At 40.5% G+C, this 23,222-nt stretch overlaps 1 protein-coding gene across 1 annotated transcript in view; it reads left to right on the top strand.

Moving 5' to 3' along the window:
* Window positions 1-1,006: 1,006 nt before the first annotated feature.
* agbl1 (AGBL carboxypeptidase 1) overlaps window positions 1,007-23,222 on the top strand; it is a 95,876-nt gene continuing 73,660 nt past the window's right edge. Inside the window, exons 1-4 of the mRNA XM_085413089.1 lie at window positions 1,007-1,241; window positions 11,212-11,285; window positions 20,505-20,568; window positions 22,400-22,546. Of these exons, the coding sequence (XP_085269215.1) occupies window positions 1,160-1,241; window positions 11,212-11,285; window positions 20,505-20,568; window positions 22,400-22,546 (367 nt within the window). The 5' untranslated portion in view covers window positions 1,007-1,159. The remainder of the gene's footprint in view (window positions 1,242-11,211; window positions 11,286-20,504; window positions 20,569-22,399; window positions 22,547-23,222) is intronic.

The raw sequence follows: 23,222 nt of genomic DNA, 5'->3' as shown, positions 1-23,222 counted from the left end.
GATCACAAATGACTCCAAGAAATCTCACAGTGTTACTGTAGGCCAAGGTAATGCCATCCTGGGTAAGACTGCTCACTCAAAGCTGCAGAGAAACACAACAGAAAGAAAGAAGTCAGAGAAGGAACTTGAGTGAAAGACCGGAAATGATGGGCTTATATAAGGGAACAAACAAGGGAACGAGTAAGAAAATATCATGCTGAAAAGAAACAACAAATTCAGCTTGAACAACCTTTAACCCTAAAGCCTGGTGTAAAAAATATAACCACAGAAAAATGAGGAACAGACCAAGTAAGACATGCAATCCTAAAAGCCCAGAAGGTAAAGGCTACAATCCTGAAATCTAATGTTGAGAGTGTGAGATCAATTAAAACGCCTTTGGAAGAAAAACCTTGAAAGCTCTAGCAACAAATTTATCCAAGGGTCTTGAATGGTTTGAATGAAAAGCGTGCAGCATGTATAGGAAATTTTATTCAAATGTCTAGAAATAATGATAAAAAAAAGTAAAGCAAAAATGTATACACACACACACACACACACACACACACACACACACACACACACACACACACACACATATATATATATATATATATATATATATATATATATATATATATATATATATATGTAATGATCATCTCCCCACCTCTCTCCAGAGACAGAGGTGTCAGTCACGCACTCAGTGTGAGTGTGGAAAATCAGCATGTATAAGTAATGCAGGTACAAACACACACACACACACACACACACACACACACACACACACACACACACACACACACACACACACACACACACACACACACACACACACACACTATATAAATTCACCCCACCTGTCCTCTTGCACATACTGGTGTGTTATTTCACATTTAGGCTACTAACCAACAGCAGTCAAAAGACAGAAGGGCACAAGGGCACCCAATCAGGCGCTTATGAGTGCTACTAACTCCACACCCTCTACCTCCAGTAGTGCACACCACACTAAGTTTCCTTCACACTAACACCAAGTCAGAGGAGAAAACAAGAAAGGAAGGGAAAGAATCTCTTTTTATTTCCCATCTTTTCATTTAGATCCCAGCGTATGTGGATTAGACTGACAAATAAATAACCAGACAAACAGGGCAGCTGTTAACAGAAATCAGTGGAAGCAGTTACAATGTCTGTTTATGGCCAGAATCACTTTACTTGGAATGGTACTCTGAGAGATCTGCATGGCAGCTATACAGGCTTCTGCACAGGTAGGTAAGACTAAGTGTGTTTGTGTACATGTGTATCAGTCACATGTATTTTCATTTGAAATTAAGAATACCTTTTAAAAAAAAAGCCATAGACAGTAAAGTTATGAGGAATAGCTTTTATTTATCAATGGACTTCATGCAAACTGCAGTAAAGAGAAAGTCTTCTGTTACTCCTCTGAGGTTGAAATCAAAACTTGTGGGGTCCATACCATTTATTGGATGTTCTTGTGTCCTTCTGGTGATTCTCTGGGGCTCTTTAAAATGCAGTAAAATGAATCTAGGATTAAATGAAACTTTCTCATGCATATGAAAACATACAGATTGCATGTCTATGCTTACTCTCCTGATGAGAACACGGACAGGGGGTGGGGGCGGGGGTGGAGTTGACTTGGCAGCCTGTGTAAGGTTGGCATGAGTGCCTGTATGCTTGTACACATCAAGACCAAGCAGAATTCTGACTTGGCATTACTTGCAAGAGCATTCAGTTGCAGTTGACACATTTAATTGTGGTGTACTGTAAGGCTTGGAATTCATTACACATCCATTTATGCATAAAATACTTTTTTTCCACAGACAAATCTCAGTTTCCTCAGTTTCCTTACTTATAAACATTTGAACCAGACCACCAGTGCATTGATATGACTTCTGCTGTGATTGGGTACTCAATAAATAAATAATTTAAATCTAATCTCTTGTTTGTTACTATCACTTATTCTGAAAGAAGTAGTCATACTAACAAACTGCAGCTGTGAGTGTCAAAATGCAAAGAATGCCAGTTATGAAAAGCAACTTTTGCTTCTGTAGTCATGGAAAGGTTGCTTGAAAATATCTAGTGCCTCCAGTGCTAGTCAGACTGGAGTGCTATCTCTGCTATGTGGCTGTTATGTGCTCAATGTTACTGTGCATGCTGTGTCAACTCTCCACAGTAATAAGATGTCAGATCAGAGGCATAACAGAGAGGAGCAAAGTAGCATCCAGTGGGCTAATGACACATAAGTGATTTGAGTATGCTATAGGGTAGTCAAGGAAACTGTCACTCTTATTTATGGTTTAATGTCTTGGTAACGATAACATACTGTTTACTTGATAACAGTCTGAATTTACTGTTTGATATTTCTTTTTATGATCTCAGATCCCTGTGTACATTATAAGTTATCTAAAATCATATGAATTATGTCAGTGACTCATACACTTCTTTCTAGTTAGCAGTTAGTGAATGCAGTTCACCAGATTTTAGAAACCAACAGTGTCAATGAGAGTCTTGTAAAACTACAACTGAAGATGAATCCACTCAGCACACATCCTTAATTCTTATAGATGCAGAACATGAGTCAATAAACATGAGTAAATGTTAACTTGCAAAATAAGGGGCTTTGAGACAATTGTTGTTGTGTTTTAGTGCTGTAGAAATAAAGTTGAATTTAACTGAATGAGTCCATTCAACTGAGGGGAGGCCTTGCAATAGTTTTTGTTCGTTTTCTGTCATGGATCACTAGTAGACTTAACAGAAGATGAAAGAAAAGTCTGGAAAGGTTTAGGGCTGAACAACTACTAACTTGTTCGGCAATTTGAACTACAATAGCTCATTTGTTGAACTGGACCACATGGACTAGCCTTCGCTCGCTAAATGTGTTGGTGAGCCTTGGCCACCAATGATCTTATCACTGGTTTGCCACTTTTCCTTCCTTGGACTACTTTTGATGGATATTATACCACAACTGTAGTTCTGGAGATGCTCTGATACAATCATTTAGTCCAGCGGTCCCCAACCTTTTTTGCACCACGGACTGGTTTATGCCCGACAATATTTTCACGGACCGGCCTTTAAGGTGTCGTGGATACATACAACAAAATAAAACTAGTACCGGTACCGAAAAAAAGAAGATTTATTCATAACACACGTGAAAAGACCCAGGAAAACCGAGTAAACGATAAAAACGATAACAAAATAACGCTGAAAACCGATAAAAACCCTGAAAACCATACATTTCACACCTGAGCCTCAACTCTCGCGGCCCGGTACCAAACGACTCACGGACCGGTACCGGTCCAAGGCCCGGGGGTTGGGGACCGCTGATCTAGTCATCACAAGTTAGCCTTCTCAAAATCACTCAAATCCTTAAGCTTGTCTATTTTTCCTGCTTCTAATACGTCAACTTTGAGGACAAATTGTTTACTTGCTCCCTAATGTATCCCATCCACTCAAAGGTGCTGAAATTTTATGCCTGTATATGTATATATATGTTTCCCACTCATCCTGCAAACGGTCTTTGTTGGTCCTTTAAAGACTTGAGGTCCTCTACCAGATGCCTGGGAGCTGAGAGCATAGTATCTTTGTTGTTCATAGGACAGAGATCGATCGATAGATGTCGTTCCTGAGATCTGCTGGAGCCACTTGCCCAGTTTGGGGGTCACTGCTCTGAGTGCCACAGAAACATTGTTGTCTTCACCCTCTACATCTTCTCGAGCTCCTCTCTCAGCCCTCCTCTTTAAAAAAATTCTTTCACTGTACAACTACACCTACCACTATGGCTGTCTTCATTTTACCATGAAATTTTGAGATACTGTCCAGTAATGGACAGTGTGAATAGAAAAGTGCTATGGTAATGCAGATACACTGAAGGAGAATATTGTTTTTAAATAACATTTCATTTACTATTATGTGAAATAAGGCTGTGTAAATGCATATCTGTCCTTTTGCTTCTCCCTTGCTCTGTCTATCAGTCTGGATCATCTAGCCCGTGTGGATAAGGGTGGTGATTTATAGGTACATTCAATCGGAAAGGGCCTCCTTTGCTTCAAGTTTCCATTGCAGTGTGATTTACATCTGGGGGGAGGGGGCAGGGGCTTTAAAACTGGCATGCTTCAGATGCCGTGGGACTGTGGAACTGTTGAATCATGAGTAAATAAATAAGTCTGACAGTCCACTATCAGCCCCTAGAGGCTGAAGGGCTCAATGCCATGTGCCAATAATGTGCCAATACAGTGCAAAGCAGCTACCTGAACTGTACTCCCAGAGAGGCTGATTATCTTGTTGATAGTTTTACATCTTTTCTGCATACGACTCTGATACTGCAGCTCCTCTGAAAAGAAAGACACACATCAGAAGTATTTCAGTCCCTGGTGTAACTCTAAAATGCACATCTTACAAAATTGTTGCTATAGTTGTTACACCATAAAAAAGCCCTCTGTAAAGCTAGAACATCTTACGATTCATCACTAATTGAAGAAAAGAACAACCGCCCTAGGTTTTTCTTCAGAGAAAAATTCAGCACTCTGTCAAGAGTCTGTGAAGGTTCTCAGTGTTCCAGGTCATCGTAGTCAAAGGAGCTCGGAAAGAAAAGCGCCTGGACTTCTTTAAGTTGCTTGAAGACGTTTCACCTCTCATCCGAGAAGCTTCTTCAGTTCTAAGGTCAAATGGTGGAGAGTCCAAGATTTAAACCCAGTGGGAGTTTCCCCCCAAAGAGGGACAAAAGGACCCCCTGATGATCCTCTAATCGCCTGAGCCAAGGTGTGAAACTGGGTGTGGGTCACAATCAGCCAGGGTTTCGGGTGAGCTCATTGAGAAACCAGGCCCCACCCTATCATGTGATTTCCTGAGGTGAGATGGCCCAGGATGTGAGTGGGCGTTAAGGCGTCTGGGGAGGGAACTCAAAACTGGATTATAGATGGCAGACAGTTGGTGTCGTAAACCACCGCCTCTGTTCAAAGATGGTCGCTCACAGTGGACATAGATGGCTTCTTTCACTCCTCTTTCAAACCATCTGTCCTCTCTGTCCAAAATGTGAACATTGGCATCCTTAAAAGAGTGACCTTTGTCCTTTAGATGCAGATGGACCGCCGAGTCTTGTCCCGTGGAGGTGGCTCTTCTATGTTGTGCCATGCGCTTGTGAAGTGGCTGTTTGGTCTCTCCAGTGTAGAGGTCTAGGCATTCCTCGCTGCACTGTACAGCATACACCACGTTGTTAAGTTTGTGTGTTAAAGTGAATTGTTAAGTGTTGTCATTTTTATGCTTACCTCCTCTACATTGTTTCAAACTCTGTGATCAAGGAATTCCTTTGTCCGCCTCCCCAGCCTCTTGAGGTTCTGGGGGGAGGCTGTAGTGTTTTATCACAAGCACATCCCTTGTGAAGGTTTGTTTGATGTTTGGTAAGCTTCCTGCCCTTTTTATGGCTTCACTGTGTTGTGTATGGTGAACCAATACAGGAATTGAGCCATATATTGAGTGTGGGGGAGATTACCTTTTTATGACCAAGGATGTTGTTAGAAACAAATGTGATCAGGAAGTCACGCACATAGACACACACACACACACACACACACACACACACACACACACACACACACACACACACACACACACACACACACACAGTGCCTTGTCCTTGTAACCAAGGGGAGTTTTACGAGGGGAGGTGCTTGTGTAAACTATTGTTTATTGTAACAGTTTTTTCAATAAAAGGCAGCAAGCGGAGGCTGCAGTCGGGGTCATTTGTGATATTATTCGAAGTGCGTTCCTGAGATAGCGACCGATGCCTCCCTTGCGCAAGTAAATCGATTGATTGCTGTTACCTTGTTTTTTCCTTCACGGGAATAAGTCTCTGAGTCAGCGGGGTCTGAGTTTAGACTCCACATTGTGTTTAGGAATCTAAGGAGCTTGGAAAGAAAAGCATCTGGACTTCTTTAAGTTGCTTGAAGACATTTCACCTCTCATCCGAGAAGCTTCTTCAGTTCTAAGGTCAAATGGTGTTAAGTCCCCTCTTAGGGGCTGGGGATGCTTTCCCTAGCCTGGGATGCTAATTGGGGATGGGGCTTGTGGGGTGCGTCAGGTGACCTAGGTGCTGTGCGACTCACACCTGTGTGTCATGGTGGGATCTGGCCCTTTTGGGGCTTGGGGAGGGGATGGATTGGGCTGATCATGATTGCTTCTGCCAGACATGAGGTGACCTTGATGCAATTTGCGTTTATATGTCTGGCAGGCATTGTTCCATCCCCTCCACTGTCCCACCTCCCTCCAGTTGCTTGCTTTCGCCTCACCAATTTGACTGGACCAGTTGGCAGACATATCGGTGGGACTGGTTGTCCTGTGCCTCACCAATGTGGTTGTGCTGGCTGGTGTCTTTATTATCCTTTGGGTCTGTTCGCTGTCCCTCTGTGCTGTAGGCCTCAGTGGGGGCCTGGAAACTGGTGGAGACTTTCCTGCTTGTGTCTGGCAGAGCACACAGGTATTCAGGGTTTCTTGGTCTTGGTCTTTTGATTGGAGTAATGATATCTTTACAGTATAACTCACCACAATGCTTGTTTTTGTCTTTGTGTCATTGTGGTACATTTTGCTACTGAAGTGATGGTGATAATGTGGAAGATCATAGGCATAACTTAACAAATGGAGGGAACAAAATGATACATCACAAGTATATCAGTTCACTGATGTCTCAACCTGGCATGTTTGGACCCAAAATGCAGAACTGAAGCCAAACTTAATGAACAAACTAACCTTTATTCATGTGAAGTTGGGAACCAAATGTCCAATGAGCAGAAACCAAACATCCATGAATCCAAAAAAGAGAAAACACATGGCGGAGCGGAGACCTCTGGCAGAGACGAAGTAAAACCAGCAGACGAGGAAACTAGGGGTGCAACGATACACAAAATTCACGGTTCGGTTCGATACTTTGGTGTCACGGTTCGATATTTTTTAATTTGTCATTTATTAAAATTATAAATATATATTTTAACTCAAAAGTACAGTTTTTAAATTTAATGTTGCTGAAACAACAAAGTAATAAAAAAATAAATCTATCTGATTGAGAAATCACTCATCTTTGGAAAAGAGAGTTTATTACAGAGAAATGGCTCTTTCCAAAATAAAAGCTATACTATACGCTTCTTCTGGGCTATATTCTCAGCAGCATATTAAACATATCAGGTCCCCATAAGGAGAATCATGTGCTAACGGCTGTCTAAATGACTCGGGTAAAGTTTGTACCATGCGTGCTTGTTGTTTTTGTCTGCTTCCACTTGTCTTTGCACTAGGATGATGTCGGAGTAAATGTGCAGTCATATTCATTTTGTTCCCACTAGTGCTGTCAGCGTTAATCTCGTTGAAATGACGTTAACGCCATAACACGGCAAATCTCTGTTAACGACCTACCGCGGATCACCCCGTGCGTGGGGCTGGACGGCCAACACGTTAACGAGCTAACTGCGCTAACACACTAGTTCCCACCAATGTAAATGAGCATTGCGTGGCACATCCGACATACTGTTTTACTGTAGTCCATGACGCGCTTACCTTCAGGGTCATACGTCACATGAAAACCAAAATAGTTCCAAACGCCACATCTGAACTGGGGGGGGGGGGGGGGGGGGGGGGGGGGGGTCAATTTGCCATGTTGCAATAACCGTATGACTGTTCCCACCACTAACACATGACCCTACGCTGTGTTCACTGCATCATTCCATGTTTTGGCACTGATCACCACCTGCACTCATGTATATATCTATCTATCTACTTAGCACTTTTAATTCTTATTCCCATTTTTATTTTCATGTCTATTTAAGCTTAATTTATAACAGTATGTTTGCACTGAAGCACCGCAGCAATTTCCTAATGTTGTAAACCCGCTCAACATTTGGCAATAAAACCCTTTCTGATTCTGATTCTGATTCTGATTCTGCAACGAGAGCTTACCTTCTGTCTCGCTAGCTTGCCCTGCGCTCAGTGAATCTGCGTTCGACTACTCCGCCTAGGCTGCACTGTCGAGGGCAGATCCACTGAGCGTTCAACACAGACAGCAACGTAAGAGGGAAAGTTGATAAAATGAATTAAAAATTTTGTATTGTTCGATACATATGCGTACCGAACCAAAAGCACTGTATCGAACGGTTCAATATCGATACGAGTATCGTTGCACCCCTAGTGGAAACCTCTGGCAAAGACGAGGCACGGCCAGCAGGTTTGGAAACCTCTGGCAGCTGCTGCTGGGGCATGGGAACCTGGGAGTGGATGCATTCAGCTAGCTCCAGAGCGTGAATCCCTTCCCTGACTTCATGCAGATGTTTAATAAAATCAATAAAGCCTTACTAATTTTGGTCCTGAAGCCAGTCATTTCATCAAGTTTGGGCTGCCGACACCGGCACCCACAGTTTCTGTGTTGCTGCAACATGTTTTGCGTTTAGATGGTACTGTAAGGTTGAAGTGCTTCGGTGGTATGCAAACTCCATTTTGCACAGTTTGCACAAAATCACGCTTTTATCAAGGCTTCCGTCGAGCAGTCTTTTGCAATGAAATTCGCCTCTGATCTATGGCAAGCCATTAAAATGCCGTTTAATTATTCCGAAAACAGAGTTTTTTCTGCCACTCAGATGGGGTGTTCAAGGCGCCAGTCTGTGGCGTAAAAAAATGGTGTTCTGTTGGGACAAACTGCGGGGTTTTTCAGCGTTTTGAATAATTAAACAACGTTTTTTACGCCATTTCTTAACCAAACGGGTTAGAAAAGTGGCGATTTTTGGCTCTAATGGCTTGCCATACTGATCAGTCCTAGCGCTTTCTTCTGATTCTTCCATTTTTGAAGCCATGTGCATCAGTGTAATCGGTATACCAGGAAATCATGCATTGACAAAAGTTCCCCATTGCTTGGAATGCAAAGTGTGATTAAATGCGTTGATCTTTTTATGCTTTTTTTTTTTTTTCAAATTAATTAATCACAATTAACGTATTAAATTCCCACCCCTAATAATTATATAAATGAATCAGTTTGGCACCTGTCATTTAATAGTGATTTTATTCAATTGGAAATATGTAATTTTACTATGACATTTTATTAAGTGGGCAAATAGTGTTTCTTGTTTCTGACCTGTGTGTTATCAGTAATTTATACACTGATTATAATGAGAAAATGAAATAGACTACATACTCATGAGTGTTTTGTTGCATTTTGCTGAACAAGTTTTACCTAGCCATTGCAGTCTTGCAGCAGTAAACACATGTTTTTCTATAATTTTAATTGAAAACTAAATTAGTAAATAAAAAATTAAATGTAATGTTTCTAAATACCATGAAACAGGCTTACTGGGAGAAAATGGAAAAAAAAAACACCACTGGTTTTACAACAGCAGTAGTGAGTTGTGAGCAGCGTCTATGTGTGCTGCTCTGCTCAAATGAGTTATACATGGAAAGCCAAGACGTGCATATCAGTGTACCAGCCTGCTGTCTGAAGGCATCAGTGAAACTAGACAGCTGGAGCAACACTCAGGGTTCTCCCCTCATTATTGTGGAAATGGAAATGTGCGTGGGTGTGCAACATATAGCTGTGTCAAGCCCGGGGAATCCTCTCTGGGAGAGCAGTATGTCTTTGATTTCACCTGTGGATTAGGAGTTCCTGATGGGAATGTTATGGCATTTTTCAGTTGTTGATGTGATTTTCTTTTATTACCTATGTGTGTGCGCTTGTGCGTGTGTTTGTGAAATAGAGAGAGAGAGAGAGAGAGAGAGAGAGAGAGAGAGAGAGAGAGAGCGAGCAAACGAGTGAGAGACAGTAACAGAGAGACAGAATGACACAAGCTGAAGGGCACAGTGGTTGAGAATGTTCATCCTTAATCCCAACTTTCAACCAGCCAGCTCAAAGCCAGCTCTCCAGCCCATATGAACTTTAAAGCATGTTGACTCTTCTCATGAAGTCATAATGCACATATGTTTGCACACACACAGACACACACTAACAAGATAAGAAAGTAGTGACTGAAACAGAGTAATACATAATATATAGATTCCTTCAGGGTAGACGAGGACAACAGAATGAAACCAATGAAAGCACAGGTGTGGATTTTTTGGGTGGGACACAACAACTCTGACCTGTGAAGCAGTTATGGGCTGTGCTACCTAATTAGTCAGTCAGACGTTTATTCTGGTCAGCGGCTCTTTCTCCACAGTTCTTGGTATCTTCAAATGTAGTGCTGCACCAATGGTACTGCAGCCTGCTCCTCCTGGAAACTGATGTGGTTGCCTAGAAACAATGGTTACAACCCGCCATCCTTTAAAAGCAGTAAATTACTTTCCACATTGTCTTAGAATTTTATTTTTCAGAAGAGCTGTCAAAAACCAAATTGTGAACCCAAAAACCGAAAAGTGCTCTGTGTCTGTCAGTCTCCCTTACTGGCTGCCTTTCTGATTTAATTGTGTGTTTAGCATCACTTTTTTGTAAGTAGAATAAATTTAAAGGTGAATAAATTATTATATGGATCAACAGATGAGTACTTTCATCCTGGGAGTTAGTAAGACTGAGTCAGATAAGCAGCATTGAATACACTGTAGTGTTTTTTCTGGGTTAGAGTACGGTGGTACTGAATATAGTCTGTGCCCTGCAGCTGCCCTGCTGGTCTTGTCAAAGCCTTTTTATAGTGGCAGTCTTCTCAGCACCACAGCACAAATGTTTTCTGGAGCTCTTTATCCTAGAGGGGTAGGATTACACATGCAAAGTCACGTGTGCGCACTTAAACACAATAACACACACATATAATCACTTTTCTATAAAAATACTTTTCTTGTATTTTATGGTAGGAGGAATGTGTTTATTGTTATGTTTTTTGCATGTGTTTTATGATCGTGTAAAACAGACTGAGCAGAAATGACACACACTCTCAGGATGACATTAACTTTACTAATACACATGTCCAGCAATGACACACACACCAGCACGCGTGCCCCCTCCCTGGCCCTGTGAGTGTCACTCCGCTGTGTTTAGACACAGTATCGTTACAGCCTGTGCAGAGAGAAAAGCACACTGATGCTATAAGTGTGTCTGTGTGTGTTTGTTTGAAGTACTGCTTGCATGTTGCTGAGGAGACACTTCGGCTCTCAGACTGTCCAAGTTCTCATTGATGATCCCGTTTCATTTTGTCGTTTGTCTGTTTAAAAGTTTGTTCACCTTTCCTTCACTCTTTTGATTCGTCCATCTGTTGACTGGAACAGGACGAGGTCGACCAAGTATGACGGCCACCTTAAGCTCCTCCAGCGGCTTAGAGGTCCTCCTTTCCACTCTGCAGGTATGTGCTCCTGTATGTGACGTGTTGGTATAAAACACTGAAATAACAAATCAAAACAATTACTTAACTTCCATATTAGCTTTAATGTATGCTGAGCCCCTAATAGTCTGTTAGGGATATAAAAAAAAGGAGAAAAATAAAAGAAAAACTAAAATATGTTTTGCTTTGCCTCAGCTGATTTACTGAGAGGAATATCTGAGGTTTGCGTGTTTGGAATATTAACAAGATATGATTTTTGTACTTTGCGTGTGGTATATTTTGCAGGCTCGCATTGGGTAATTGCTGCATCAAACATGTATCAAATATACATCAAGCTCGATCCACATTCATATGCTGTATCATGTTCACATTATTTGGTTTGTGGTTGACACTGGATCCTTAAAAAGTTGAATGACGTAAAAAAAAATGTCAATAATATTGGACATAAACTTGGGTCCTGCATCAGCATTAAACTAGGATCTTTAAATAAAAGACATGTAACTGCAACACACTCATATGGAGCAGTGATGAAAACCTATCTATCTATCTATCTATCTATCTATCTATCTATCTATCTATCTATCTATCTATCTATCTATCTATCTATCTATCTATCTATCTATCTATCTGTCTGTCTGTCTGTCTGTCTGTCTGTCTGTCTGTCTGTCTGTCTGTCTATCTATCTGCTTGTTAAGGTATTGGTGAAAGGGACCGTGATGGTATGATACAAAACATCCCTGGGGTGCTACAGTTGGATACTGGGGGGTATAGGGGTGGAGAGATTGAAACAGCAGGTGGCATTACTGGCTGAACATCATTCTTTAAAAAGTGGCGGACTAACCTCACATTTTTAATGACAACACATTCTGACTACTGAGTCTGGGCAGTTCTTTCAAATAGTGTTTCATACCCACAGTCCTGAATTTACAGTTCAGTCAGTCTAAACCTAATCCCAGCATCTGAGAATGAACAGATTTCCTGAGTGTGGATGGACTGCCAGAAACCATTCTAACTGCAGATGAACCCTGAGTTGCTGAATCGGACTTAATAATACAATTCAAAGTACAGTTTTTAGTGACTGATCTTTATTAAGTGTTCCTCTGAAGGAACCTCAAAAGCCACGAAAGGTGGTCATATAGGATATCTCCTCTACAGAGAAAGTTTCTTTCAGCACTCCCCTATTAGCACAAAACAAACGAGGAAAGGAATATATTGGCTTTACATTGAACATATTCATGCAGCTCTTATCGATTTTTTGTTACTGCTAAAGGACACAAAGACAGACAATGTGAAAAATGAAGCGCACTACATGATTCAAAAGCTTGTAGAACAACCTTCAGCAGCATTATCCAGAAGCTATCATTTTCTGTAGGACTTTATCAGTCTCTGTGATCACTGAGGAGGAATTTTGTTCCATTCTTCTTTACAGTGTTGCTTCGCTCATTCAGGCTTGCAAGCAGTCATTTATACGCAGCTCTCTGAAGGTCTCAACACAGCATTTCAGCCAGTTTCAGACAAAGTTTAGCTGTCTGACCGATGGCCTCTCCTTTGACTCTAGAATATTTTGGTACACAGAGGAGTTCATGTTAGACTCGGTGACTGCGCCGTTCTTGGGTCCTGTGGCTGTAAATCCAGCTTAAATCATCCCCCCTCCACCACCGTGCTGACAGCTGGTATGAGGTGTTTGTGCTGATATATCGTATTTGGTTTTCTCCAAACGTGGTGTTGTCCATGAACACCAAGCATCTCCAGTTTGGTTTGTCCAAAGGCATTGGCCTTCATACCTCAATTTGATTTTACTTTACAAATAGATTTAGAAGTCCATTTCACACTTACAATCAAATGAAGACCTAACTGTGCTGGGAAAGTAAAGACAAATCTTTAAAATGAATACTACTATTACTACCACTACTACTAATAATAATATTAACAGTACCATAGCACTTAATTTACAAAGCACTTTTAAAAACAACAACCGGGCTGACCGAAGTGAGCAGTTTTCTAAAACATCATAGGCCACAAAATGTACAGAATTACACAAAAAAATACAAGGCATGTAAGGAAAACAAAGTGATAAAAGTAAAGACGTAGGCTTTATCCTTTTAATTTAAATATATTTAATTAATCTCACTCGTCTTAACTTAAATGGTCTTATCTTTCTTTCTTTCTTTTAAAAAATTGCAGTAAGTTTCTCATCTCAGGCTAACAGGACACTTACTTGTTCTCTTTCTTTTAGGGGAAATGACATCGAGCTTTCCTTTTTTTTTTTTATCAGGTGAAGCCTTTCTTTGTTATTTACTTAATTTTAAACGGTCATCACTCTCATAGAAACACTAAGAATGTTGTCCATTTTCTGGCTGAGTAGCTTTTCTACTCAGACTTTCTCCTTCTGTTTTGCCTTAGAGACGCACACTTCTCTCTTACATCGTCACCTCCAGATGAACCTGTTTCTTTGTATAGACAAATGGGGAGGGGTGGCTTTATGCAGATTATAGGCAGTATGTAGGATTTAAAATGACTGTGATTTATTAATATACGCACAGCAGTAAGAAAAAAACTGTGGCATAAATCTAACATGACTTTAATTGCAAACTCTTTTTTTGTAAGAAATTTCTCGTGCATTTATCAGCAAATGAGGCCCATTGTTTCAGAAGTCTTGTGGTTTGTTCAGGTTTCAGCTTTGCAAACCTATGTTACCTTCTGCAACCCTTCCTAACCTCCTTGCTCAGGGTTAACATTTATCATTGCTAATTGAGGCCTGTAAAGTTTTTTGCAGGTTCTCTTAGTATTGCATGCGCTGACCTTTGGGTGAAAATTTGCTGGGATGTCCACCTTTGGGAAAATTGTCAGCTGTCTTAAATGTTTTCCAGTTGTGAATAATAATAATAGCACTGTGGACTTCAAGTTGTTTGCAAATGAGCTCATAAAGGTTCCCAGATTATTGGGAATATTTATATTTTTTGTTACTGCCTGTTAAAGCAGCTCTTGCGGAATCAAACCTGTAGACATGATTATTCAATTTTGTGTTAGGGCAGTTTCTAAAAACTGTCAGATGAGAATCACAGTCTGAGGAACAGACATATTTAATTACTGTCACAGAATTTCCTCCCTTCTAAACATGTGAAACTTCAGAAGGGTAGAAATATTTCATGGGTAGACAGTCTGAGATACTGGCTCATTCAGTTCTCTACATCAGTGTAATGGGTCAACTTTGCTGTGAGTGCTCTTTTTTCACTGAGAGGGTGAAAAAAAATAATTAAAGCTCATTTAAAATTATGTATCTCAGTGTTAACTGAAAAGTCACACGTTTTCATATATGTCTGGACTATAAGACCTGAGCCAAGAAGCCACTGTCAGAAGCCTCATCATGGTTAGAATAGAACAGAATAATCCTTTAATTGTCCCAGAAGGGGAAATTTGGTTGTAACAGCAGCCAGAAAGAAAGGTTGAGTGCAGCACAAGCACCATTTTTATATGCAGGGTTTAAGTTACAAAAAAGTAAAGACAGTGCAAAAACAAAGCTCCCTCATCAAACATAGGGCCTTTTTTTAAAAATAGCTTTCAGGCTGTCACCCACTTCAGACTGGAACATGTGGTTGCAGTGAAAAGTGGCAAGTTGCTTCAACTGGTTAAGTTGACATAACCTGTCTATCCTATTTAAGATGTTATTACCTTTGTGTAGCAATCTTTGCTCAACACAAGCCTGTACTATTTTATTACTTTTCACACTGAATAGCTAGAACTAAAGACCAATGCAATTTGAGAAAATTCCAGTCGAGCGGCGTGTAAAGAAACACAAATTTACGTATTTACCGACTACTACACAAGAAAAATCTCGAGTCTTTCTTGTATAGCCCAGTCTGTTCCACTGGAATACCAGATGAGATCAGTGAGTTTGCAGGAAAATAGATGAGCAGAAGCAGCAAGGCAAGATCAGACTCAAGATTATGAATTTTACAGGGTAATGTGGAGGATTAAACATGAGATGGCCTCCCACAAGACCTCAAAATATTTTTACCTTAAATTTGACCATGAGCTAAGGTTGTTCCAATGGTTCCTAGTCCCTAGGGAAAGATCCTGTTGCGGAAACAAGACTATAGTTTCTATTTGAACAGGCAGATTGCTGGCCATCTAAACAGCCTGTCTGGATGCAACACATTAAGTTATTTATATCTGGCATCAGATATTCATCAGCGGCCTCATTTGGACATTGGAGAAGGTTTCTTCTTTAACGAGGGAGATGTTTGGCCACCTTAAAAGATTTCTGTTGAAACGGCAGAATTTAACACTTACATCACCACGGACTGCCATTTGGCTTTTTCTACCTTTAAAACCCGGAGAGCAGCCAAATGGCTTTTAGCTAAGCTTTAGCTTCAGCCAAGTGGAAGCTAAATTGGCTAGTCATTCATATGTATATTAGGTTGTTAGCTGGGAATTCTGGAGGGAGGGGAGTGGGGGTGTGTGGATGAGGGGGTGGGGGAGCTGCTAAAAGCTGTGAACTTCCTTTTGTGTTTCATCTTGATGCATTCTCAATCATCCAGGGAAATAAATCTCCAAAAGTCACCAACTTGGAGTGTTTCAGTTTGCCGTCTTAGGGAGAAATCAACACACATGGGTGTAGGTCCTTTGTTGCTGAGATTTATTGATAAAAACAGTACAAAAAACCAACCATTTGTACACATATTTACAAATAATAATAAAAAGTGAGTGAGTACATTTCAACATTATACCAGTGGTCTGATTGATGCCACAATGGAGCAAATCGAGCAAAGACTGATAAGTTCGCTGCAATTTCCAGTGTGTGGGGATCATTGGTCACCAACTGCATCACGTGCTACAACCCTGGTCTACATATCACCGTTGATGAACAGCTTTTCCCATCAAAGACTCGGTGCTGTTTCCTGCAGTATATTGCAAGTAAACCTGACAAGTTTGGGATCAAGTTTTGGGTGGCTTGCGACCTAAAATCCAAGTACATTTGCAATGTCTTCCCATATCTTGGCAAGGACCCCAATCGTCCCACTGGGGAGAGACTTTCTGAAAATGTAGTAATGAGGCTGATGGAACCATTCCTAGACAAGGGCAGAAATGTTACCACGGACAATTTTTTCACATCGCTTTCACTTGCGCAAAAACTTCTTAGACTGAAAACCACCATCCTCGGCACAGTCAACAAGATTCGCAGGGAAATTCCTCAATCCACTAGTGGATTGGCTAGTCATTCATATGTAAATGTGGTGGAGCTTGCAAGAGAGTTGGCTCACTCTCATGTAGCTGAGAAGAAGGCAAGAAAAGAACAGTTGCTTCGGACACAACCCTCCACACCTAGTCCTGGAAAAAGAGCCATGTGTCAGGTCAAACACAAATGCAAGAACAATCATGCCACTGTGCGATGTGTTCACTGCTACAGATACACATGTGGTAAAGGCAGACTACAGATACCATGGCAGTGCCAGGATTGTGAGTGATTGCTGAAAATGTTGAAATGTACTCACTCACTTTTTATTATTATTTGTAAATATGTGTACAAATGGTTGGTTTTTTGTACTGTTTTTATCAATAAATCTCAGCAACAAAGGACCTACACCCATGTGTGTTGATTTCTCCCTAACATGGCAAACTGAAACACTCCAAGTTGGTGACTTTTGGAGATTTATTTCCCTGGATGATTGAGAATGCATCAAGATGAAACACAAAAGGAAGTTCACAGCTTTTAGCAGCTCCCCCACCCCCTCATCCACACACCCCCACTCCCCTCCCTCCAGAATTCCCAGCTAACAACCTAATTTACATATGAATGACTAGCCAATTTAGCTTCCACTTGGCTGAAGCTAAAGCCTACCAGCCATTTGGCTGGTGGTGGGTTTTAAAGGTAGAAAGGTAGAAGCCTGGGACTCCTAGTGTTAATCAGCCAGATTGGGTAGTTGATAAGACCAGCAGACCTCTGCTCAGTCGGATCGTTTTGAAAATGTGGGATTAGAATCTCTGAGAAAATCCATCTGCATGTACATGTGGAGTAAATGTGACATAAGAAACATGTATATAAACTAATATCCTAGTGTCCATTAGTTTGGAAATATTGGACACATTTTATGTATATAAGGCCACGAGTCCGTCATGATTGGCTCCAGCTCCCCTGCAACGCTGATAAGGATAAAGGGAAGAGAGGTGTGTGTATAAAAGGTTTTTTTTTAAATATGGTGTCATCCACTGGAACTGTTTGTGCTCCATTACATGAAAGGAGCTGAATTTAACAGGAAGTAGGAAAAAATGGAAAAGCCTAAAAATATTGCCAGTGTAATTAATATGAAGACATTTCACAGCCAGGATTTCAACAGGCTATAGAAACATTTCTTCACAGTAACATGTCAAGGTCAGTGCCACTTTCTGCCCTGTCTGCATATAAAGTCCTGAAGCAAGCTATGCTCACACTGTGTTCCAGGACGTGTCAATGCAGGATGCAGAATTTCCATGAAACACATCTACTTGTTCAAATTCAAATTTTATTTGTCACACACACACACACACACACACACACACACACACACAGTATGACATGGGGGTGAAATGCTTGTAGCTGTACAATGCCCGACCATTAAATGACAGAAGAAAAGTTTTACAATATTTACAATTTACTACAAAAATTTACAAATTAACTTAGGAATTTACAGTAAAGAACGTGCAAATAGCAGAAGAGATTATAAAGATAAGGATTATAAATTATAGGAATTATAGGATTATAGGAAATGTGTGGTGGTGCGTGTGGTGACGTGTGTGAGAGTCCAGTCTTATAGTGACGTGTTTGGGAGAGTCCAGTCCTACACCTGGTTCAGGCCCCGAATAGCCTGGGGGAAGAAGCTCCTCTTCATTCTCTCTGTTTTGGCCTTAAGGGAGCGGAAGCGCTTCCCAGACCTCAACAGTGAGAAGAGTCCATTGTTGGGATGGGAGAGGTCCATCATAATCTTCCTAGCTTTGGACTTGCACCGCTTGGTGTAGATGGACAGCAGGTCAGGGAGCTCTGATTGAATGATGCGTTCTGCCGAGCGCACCACCCTTTGCAGATCTCGTCTATCCTGCTTGGTGCTGTTCCCAAACCAGGTGCAGATGTTTGACGTCAGGACGCTCTCGATGGTGCAGGAGTAGAAGTTCTTGAGCGCCTTCAGTGGCAGATGGAAGTCTAAGTCTTCTGAGGAAGAAGAGACGCTGACGGGCTTTCTTAACCAGGGTGTTGATGTGACAGGACCATGACAGGTCCTGAGTGATGTGGACACCCAGGTATCGGAAACTGTCCACTCTCTCCACTGGCGTGCCACTGATGATGAGGGGTTTGTAATTCCTCGCCTGCTTTGTAGTGAAGTCCACGATCAGCTCCTTAGTCTTGCTGATGTTTAGGAGGAGGTTATTCTCCTGGCACCAGGTCTCCAGGTTCCTAATCTCCTCCAGGTAGGCCGTCTCGATGTTGTCGGAGATTGTTAGGTGTGGCTGTGTGCAGGCAGGAATAGGACCCAAGGTGCAGACTCCGGAGACAGACGTGAACTCAAAAAGGCTTTAATTTGGTACTCAAAAATATAACATAACTGAAAAAACTCAAAACAAACTTAAACCAGAGGAATGACAGAACACACAGCTAAGAAAACGGTAGATCGCGACACAGACACTAAGAAACACAGGGCTTAAATACACAGAGGGAGCAATCAGGAAATGAGTAACAGGAGGGAAACACAGCTGGGGCAAATCAGAACTGACGAGACCAAAGAAGCGTAACCTGAACACACTGAGAAAAGACGGAGACCTTCAAAGTAAAACAGGAAACACATAACACAGACTGAACAAAGACACAGACTCACATGCAGGCACTACAGAGGGAACAGAGACGTGGGAACAGGGCAGACACAAACACTGACTGAACACGGGGATATAGGAACTTAAGATACACATAGACGCGAACTAGACAAGGGGATGCAGGTGATAGGGGAGACAGGGCAACTAAAGAAGACAGAGACCTAAGCCATAAGACAGAACTCAAAGAAACCAAAAACTAGACAGTATAAATAATATCATAAACTCAAAAACCCTGGGTCGATGACCCAGGCATCCTAACACTACTACACTCACCGTGTTCCATCTGGTCATAATCAGCTGACTGTGCTCAACTTTGGGATTGCAGGCCTCAGTCCTGACAGCTGATGACATGAAGACAATTATAAGAGATTCACAAAACATGAGAATTTGCAAAACAAATTGCAATCATTCCACTTTCATATAAACACAAGCAAGAAAAATCAGCTTTGTTGAGTGATAAAATCATTCAACAAAAACAAGAATAACAATATGTAGTGACAGTCACTAAAAAAGTGCAAAAACCACAACCATTAGTAGCAGCTGGGTTGTTTGGATTGTATATGGAGTCCACATTCTGATTTAGATACTGTGTGTCATGCTTCTCTGAGGTTCATCACTAACTGTAAATTTCAGACACACCACAGTTATACTCTCAGGTGGGAGGGGCTGCTTTGGCCAGTCGGAGGAACTCTCATTTATACAGTTTTATATATAAGGCAATACTCAGATTGCTGCCTTTCTATATGTGTTCCCTGCTTGCAATGAAACATGCTGATCGTTATTCTCTTCGTCCGCAAGGTTACTTGTTGCTTTCTGTTCCATTTGCCCGAACTGAACTTGGCAAAAGAGCTTTTGTCCATTTAGCACCCTTTGCTTATAACGAGCTGCAGAACGACTGGAAAATGACTGAATTCATTTCATTAAGTGCTTTTGAATCTAAACTAAGAATCCTTGTGACCAATTCCATAACATGCAACTGTTTCAATAAGATTGTTTGTCATTTTAACTGAATTTTAGAATTTTTATTTAATTTTATCTTTATTTATTTAATTAATTAATTAATTAATTTTTCATTTATTTTAGAATGTCTGTTGTTGCTGCCTGTGTTTAATTGAGTAATTTTTGTAACTGTGAGACATTTGCTGCTGCCTATCTTAGGCAGGTCTCCGTTCAAAAATATGTTTTTAATCTCAATGGGATCTTCCTGGTTAAATAAAAAAAAAGTAGGTTAGATGCATTCTAACTTTTTTATTCTTTTATTTTGTGGGTTTAAATGTCTTATATTCTCTCTCTCTCCCTCTCTCTCTCTGTGTGTGTGTGTGTGTGTGTGTGTGTGTGTGTGTGTGTGTGTGTGTGTGTGTGTGTGTGTGTGTGTGTGTGTGTGTGTTGTCTCTGCAGAATGTAGGGGATGTGGAGAGCACCTTAAATATCCTCAGTGTCTTGGATGAACTTCTGTCAGCTGGTAAGATCATCTTCTCACCATTTGGTTTCCATCCTTACGTAAAAAGTTGTTGTGCTATGGAAAATGCCAATAAACACACAAAGCCTTTAAAGGCACAGTCTGTTTTTTTAATTAAATATACTAAAAACTAAGTTACTAAGAACTCATAACTGTACTTAAATTCATGTGTAATTACATCTTCCAACAAGCAGATGCAATCTTTTGAACTTAGAATTCATCCGTTCACTTTTTTCCTCCATAAAGATGACATTTGACGACCTCCCCTGTACCTTTAAGATGAGTTTTGACTCCTCATTATATATATATCAATAAAAACATGACTTGATGATCATTAATAAAGTTTCCAGGTTTTTCCAAGGGTAGCTGCATAGTCAGAAACCTAGAAGCAGGTCTGAAATATGACAGAAACCTCTCAATTCAGAAAAGTTCTTCAAGCATTATTCCTACTAGCCTTTCAGGGAGTAAAGAGTTGAAAATACACAGGAGCGGGCAATGGTTTGAAGTCATCGTGCTGCCTCATCATCCTGAATAAAATAGCCGGGATGAACGTCACTGTTCCAACTAATTGCAATTTATGTACGAGGCTAGAGACCAGCTACAAATATAGTATACCAAGGGGGAAAGGAGAGGAGAACTCGTAGGCATTTGTGCTGGAGAGGCAAATTTTAATATGTGTCTGCACCTTTATGTCACAGTGTGGCAGAAGCAGACTGTGTGGATTGACAAAACGGACCCAAAACACAGATTCACAAAGTTTTAGATGAGTAAAAAAACACAAACAACCAACATATTGACAGCTGAGGTAAATAGTGGAGCCGCAACCCACACTCAGAGTGACAGTCTATGCAGATAAATATCAGCCACAGTTGTTTGTCATACAGCGGCCACTGTAGCTAGGATCACACACTTTAATTGGGAGGTGGAAGAAAACAGAGCTCATTTGACTTCAGCTGGCATCTAGGGCTGGGTGTAGCATGTGCCAAATGAATGGATGACAGTAATCCTATTTTTAGTAATGCAGTTATGTAATGCGTTACTGTACTAAATTCTGTAAATACATTAAAATTAATATTATTTTGTTACTTGCGTTACTTGTTTTTTCAGATATATGCACCAGGAAGGATAGGAAGAAAACAGCATACACATGTATGCTGGGAAGACAAAAAATATAGAGTGGTTTATAGCTTTTGAGAAGTGGCAATATGGACATTAATTTTATTTGTATTGCATGAAAGGACATAAGTGCAATGGTGAAATCCAAACAACATCCAAGACAGAAACAACTGCAGTATACTGCTAACAGAACTGTGGCTCTTAGACAGATTGCTAAGAAGCTAATCAACAACAAGTGATGTCAAAGATGAGTGTATTCAGACCCCAGCCCAGCAGCCAGAGGCTGAACTTCTGCAGGTAACAAAGGCAATGATGTGTCTATATATAGACATATAATAGGATCAAATGTGGAAACTGGTTACAGCTGAGTACATAGATAGAAAAACAAATAAAATAGGGGAATCGCAAAAAAGGTAAATAAATAAAAGAAGGGAAAAAAAGAGATTTTATTATCAGATAAGTAATATTTTTCAGAATTAGAAGGTGAGGGCACTTGGAAGATATCTGTGGCTGTCACACCCCTCGTATTCTGAGGATGACTAAGGTTTAAGTCTTCATTTGGAGCAGTAATGTCCTTTGCAATAAATAGAAGTACTTGATGAATGCCCATTTGAATGCGGCTTGTAGCATCCTTTATATTTTTTCAAAATAGTAAAAAAAGGCACTATTTATATTTCAGTCCCTTTCAGCCAAGCACTAACCTCTGCTCTCTGTTCAGGTACAGATCGGCGCATCCACTATATGATCAAGAAAGGTGGTAGTGAGGCTCTGCTGACTGCACTGGTTAAATATGGCCACACTTTCAGTCCCAACTACACTATACTCATACCACTCCTGCACCTGCTAGCTAAAGTTGGACACAAAGGTGGGAATGAACAAAACAACATGTATTGTGATAACTCTTTCTAACTCTTAAAGTTTGTTTAGGAAAGGTGAGATGATCTACAAAAATAGCACAGTGGTTCCTGATTCACTGACAGCTATGTTTGTGTGTGAATAATGAAAGCTTCTCACAGAGATATATCTGTGCTTATTTGTCTGACCAACAATTTAAATCATACTGAGGGTCATTGTATGTTACAATGTACATGGTATGAAGGCATATTCATAACATACCTTCATACCGTGTACATTGTAATATACCCATAATAGACCCATTTTTGTACCTTCATACCTATAACAGACCCATTTCTGTAATATATCTATATACCTATATTATTGCTAATATGTATTTTGTAATATATTTATATCATGGCTAAAGCACTTCTGGATGGATGCAAACTGCATTTCGTTGCCTTGTACTGTGACATGTGCAATGACAATAAAGTTGAATTCTATTCTATTCTAATTCTATGTTGCAATATTAAAAAAAAGCAAAAGGTCTATAATGGAAATACAAAGCAAACTGCTAATACATTTAGGTAGCACTTAGTTATTATTAGCAAGTGCTTAATTCATCATTTACATGTCATTACTAGTCCTTAATATGTCATTTAGAAATGCAGATATGTTTAGCCATCTGCTAATGTTACACCATGTCA

This window comes from Rhamphochromis longiceps, linkage group LG7 (genome assembly GCF_057381845.1).
Source record: "Rhamphochromis longiceps isolate RC_006_pf linkage group LG7, R_longiceps_female_GT1.1, whole genome shotgun sequence".
Taxonomy (NCBI): Eukaryota; Metazoa; Chordata; class Actinopteri; order Cichliformes; family Cichlidae; genus Rhamphochromis; species Rhamphochromis longiceps.
The sequence above is the reverse complement of the archived record's forward strand: the minus strand, read 5'-3'. Positions and strand labels throughout refer to the sequence as shown.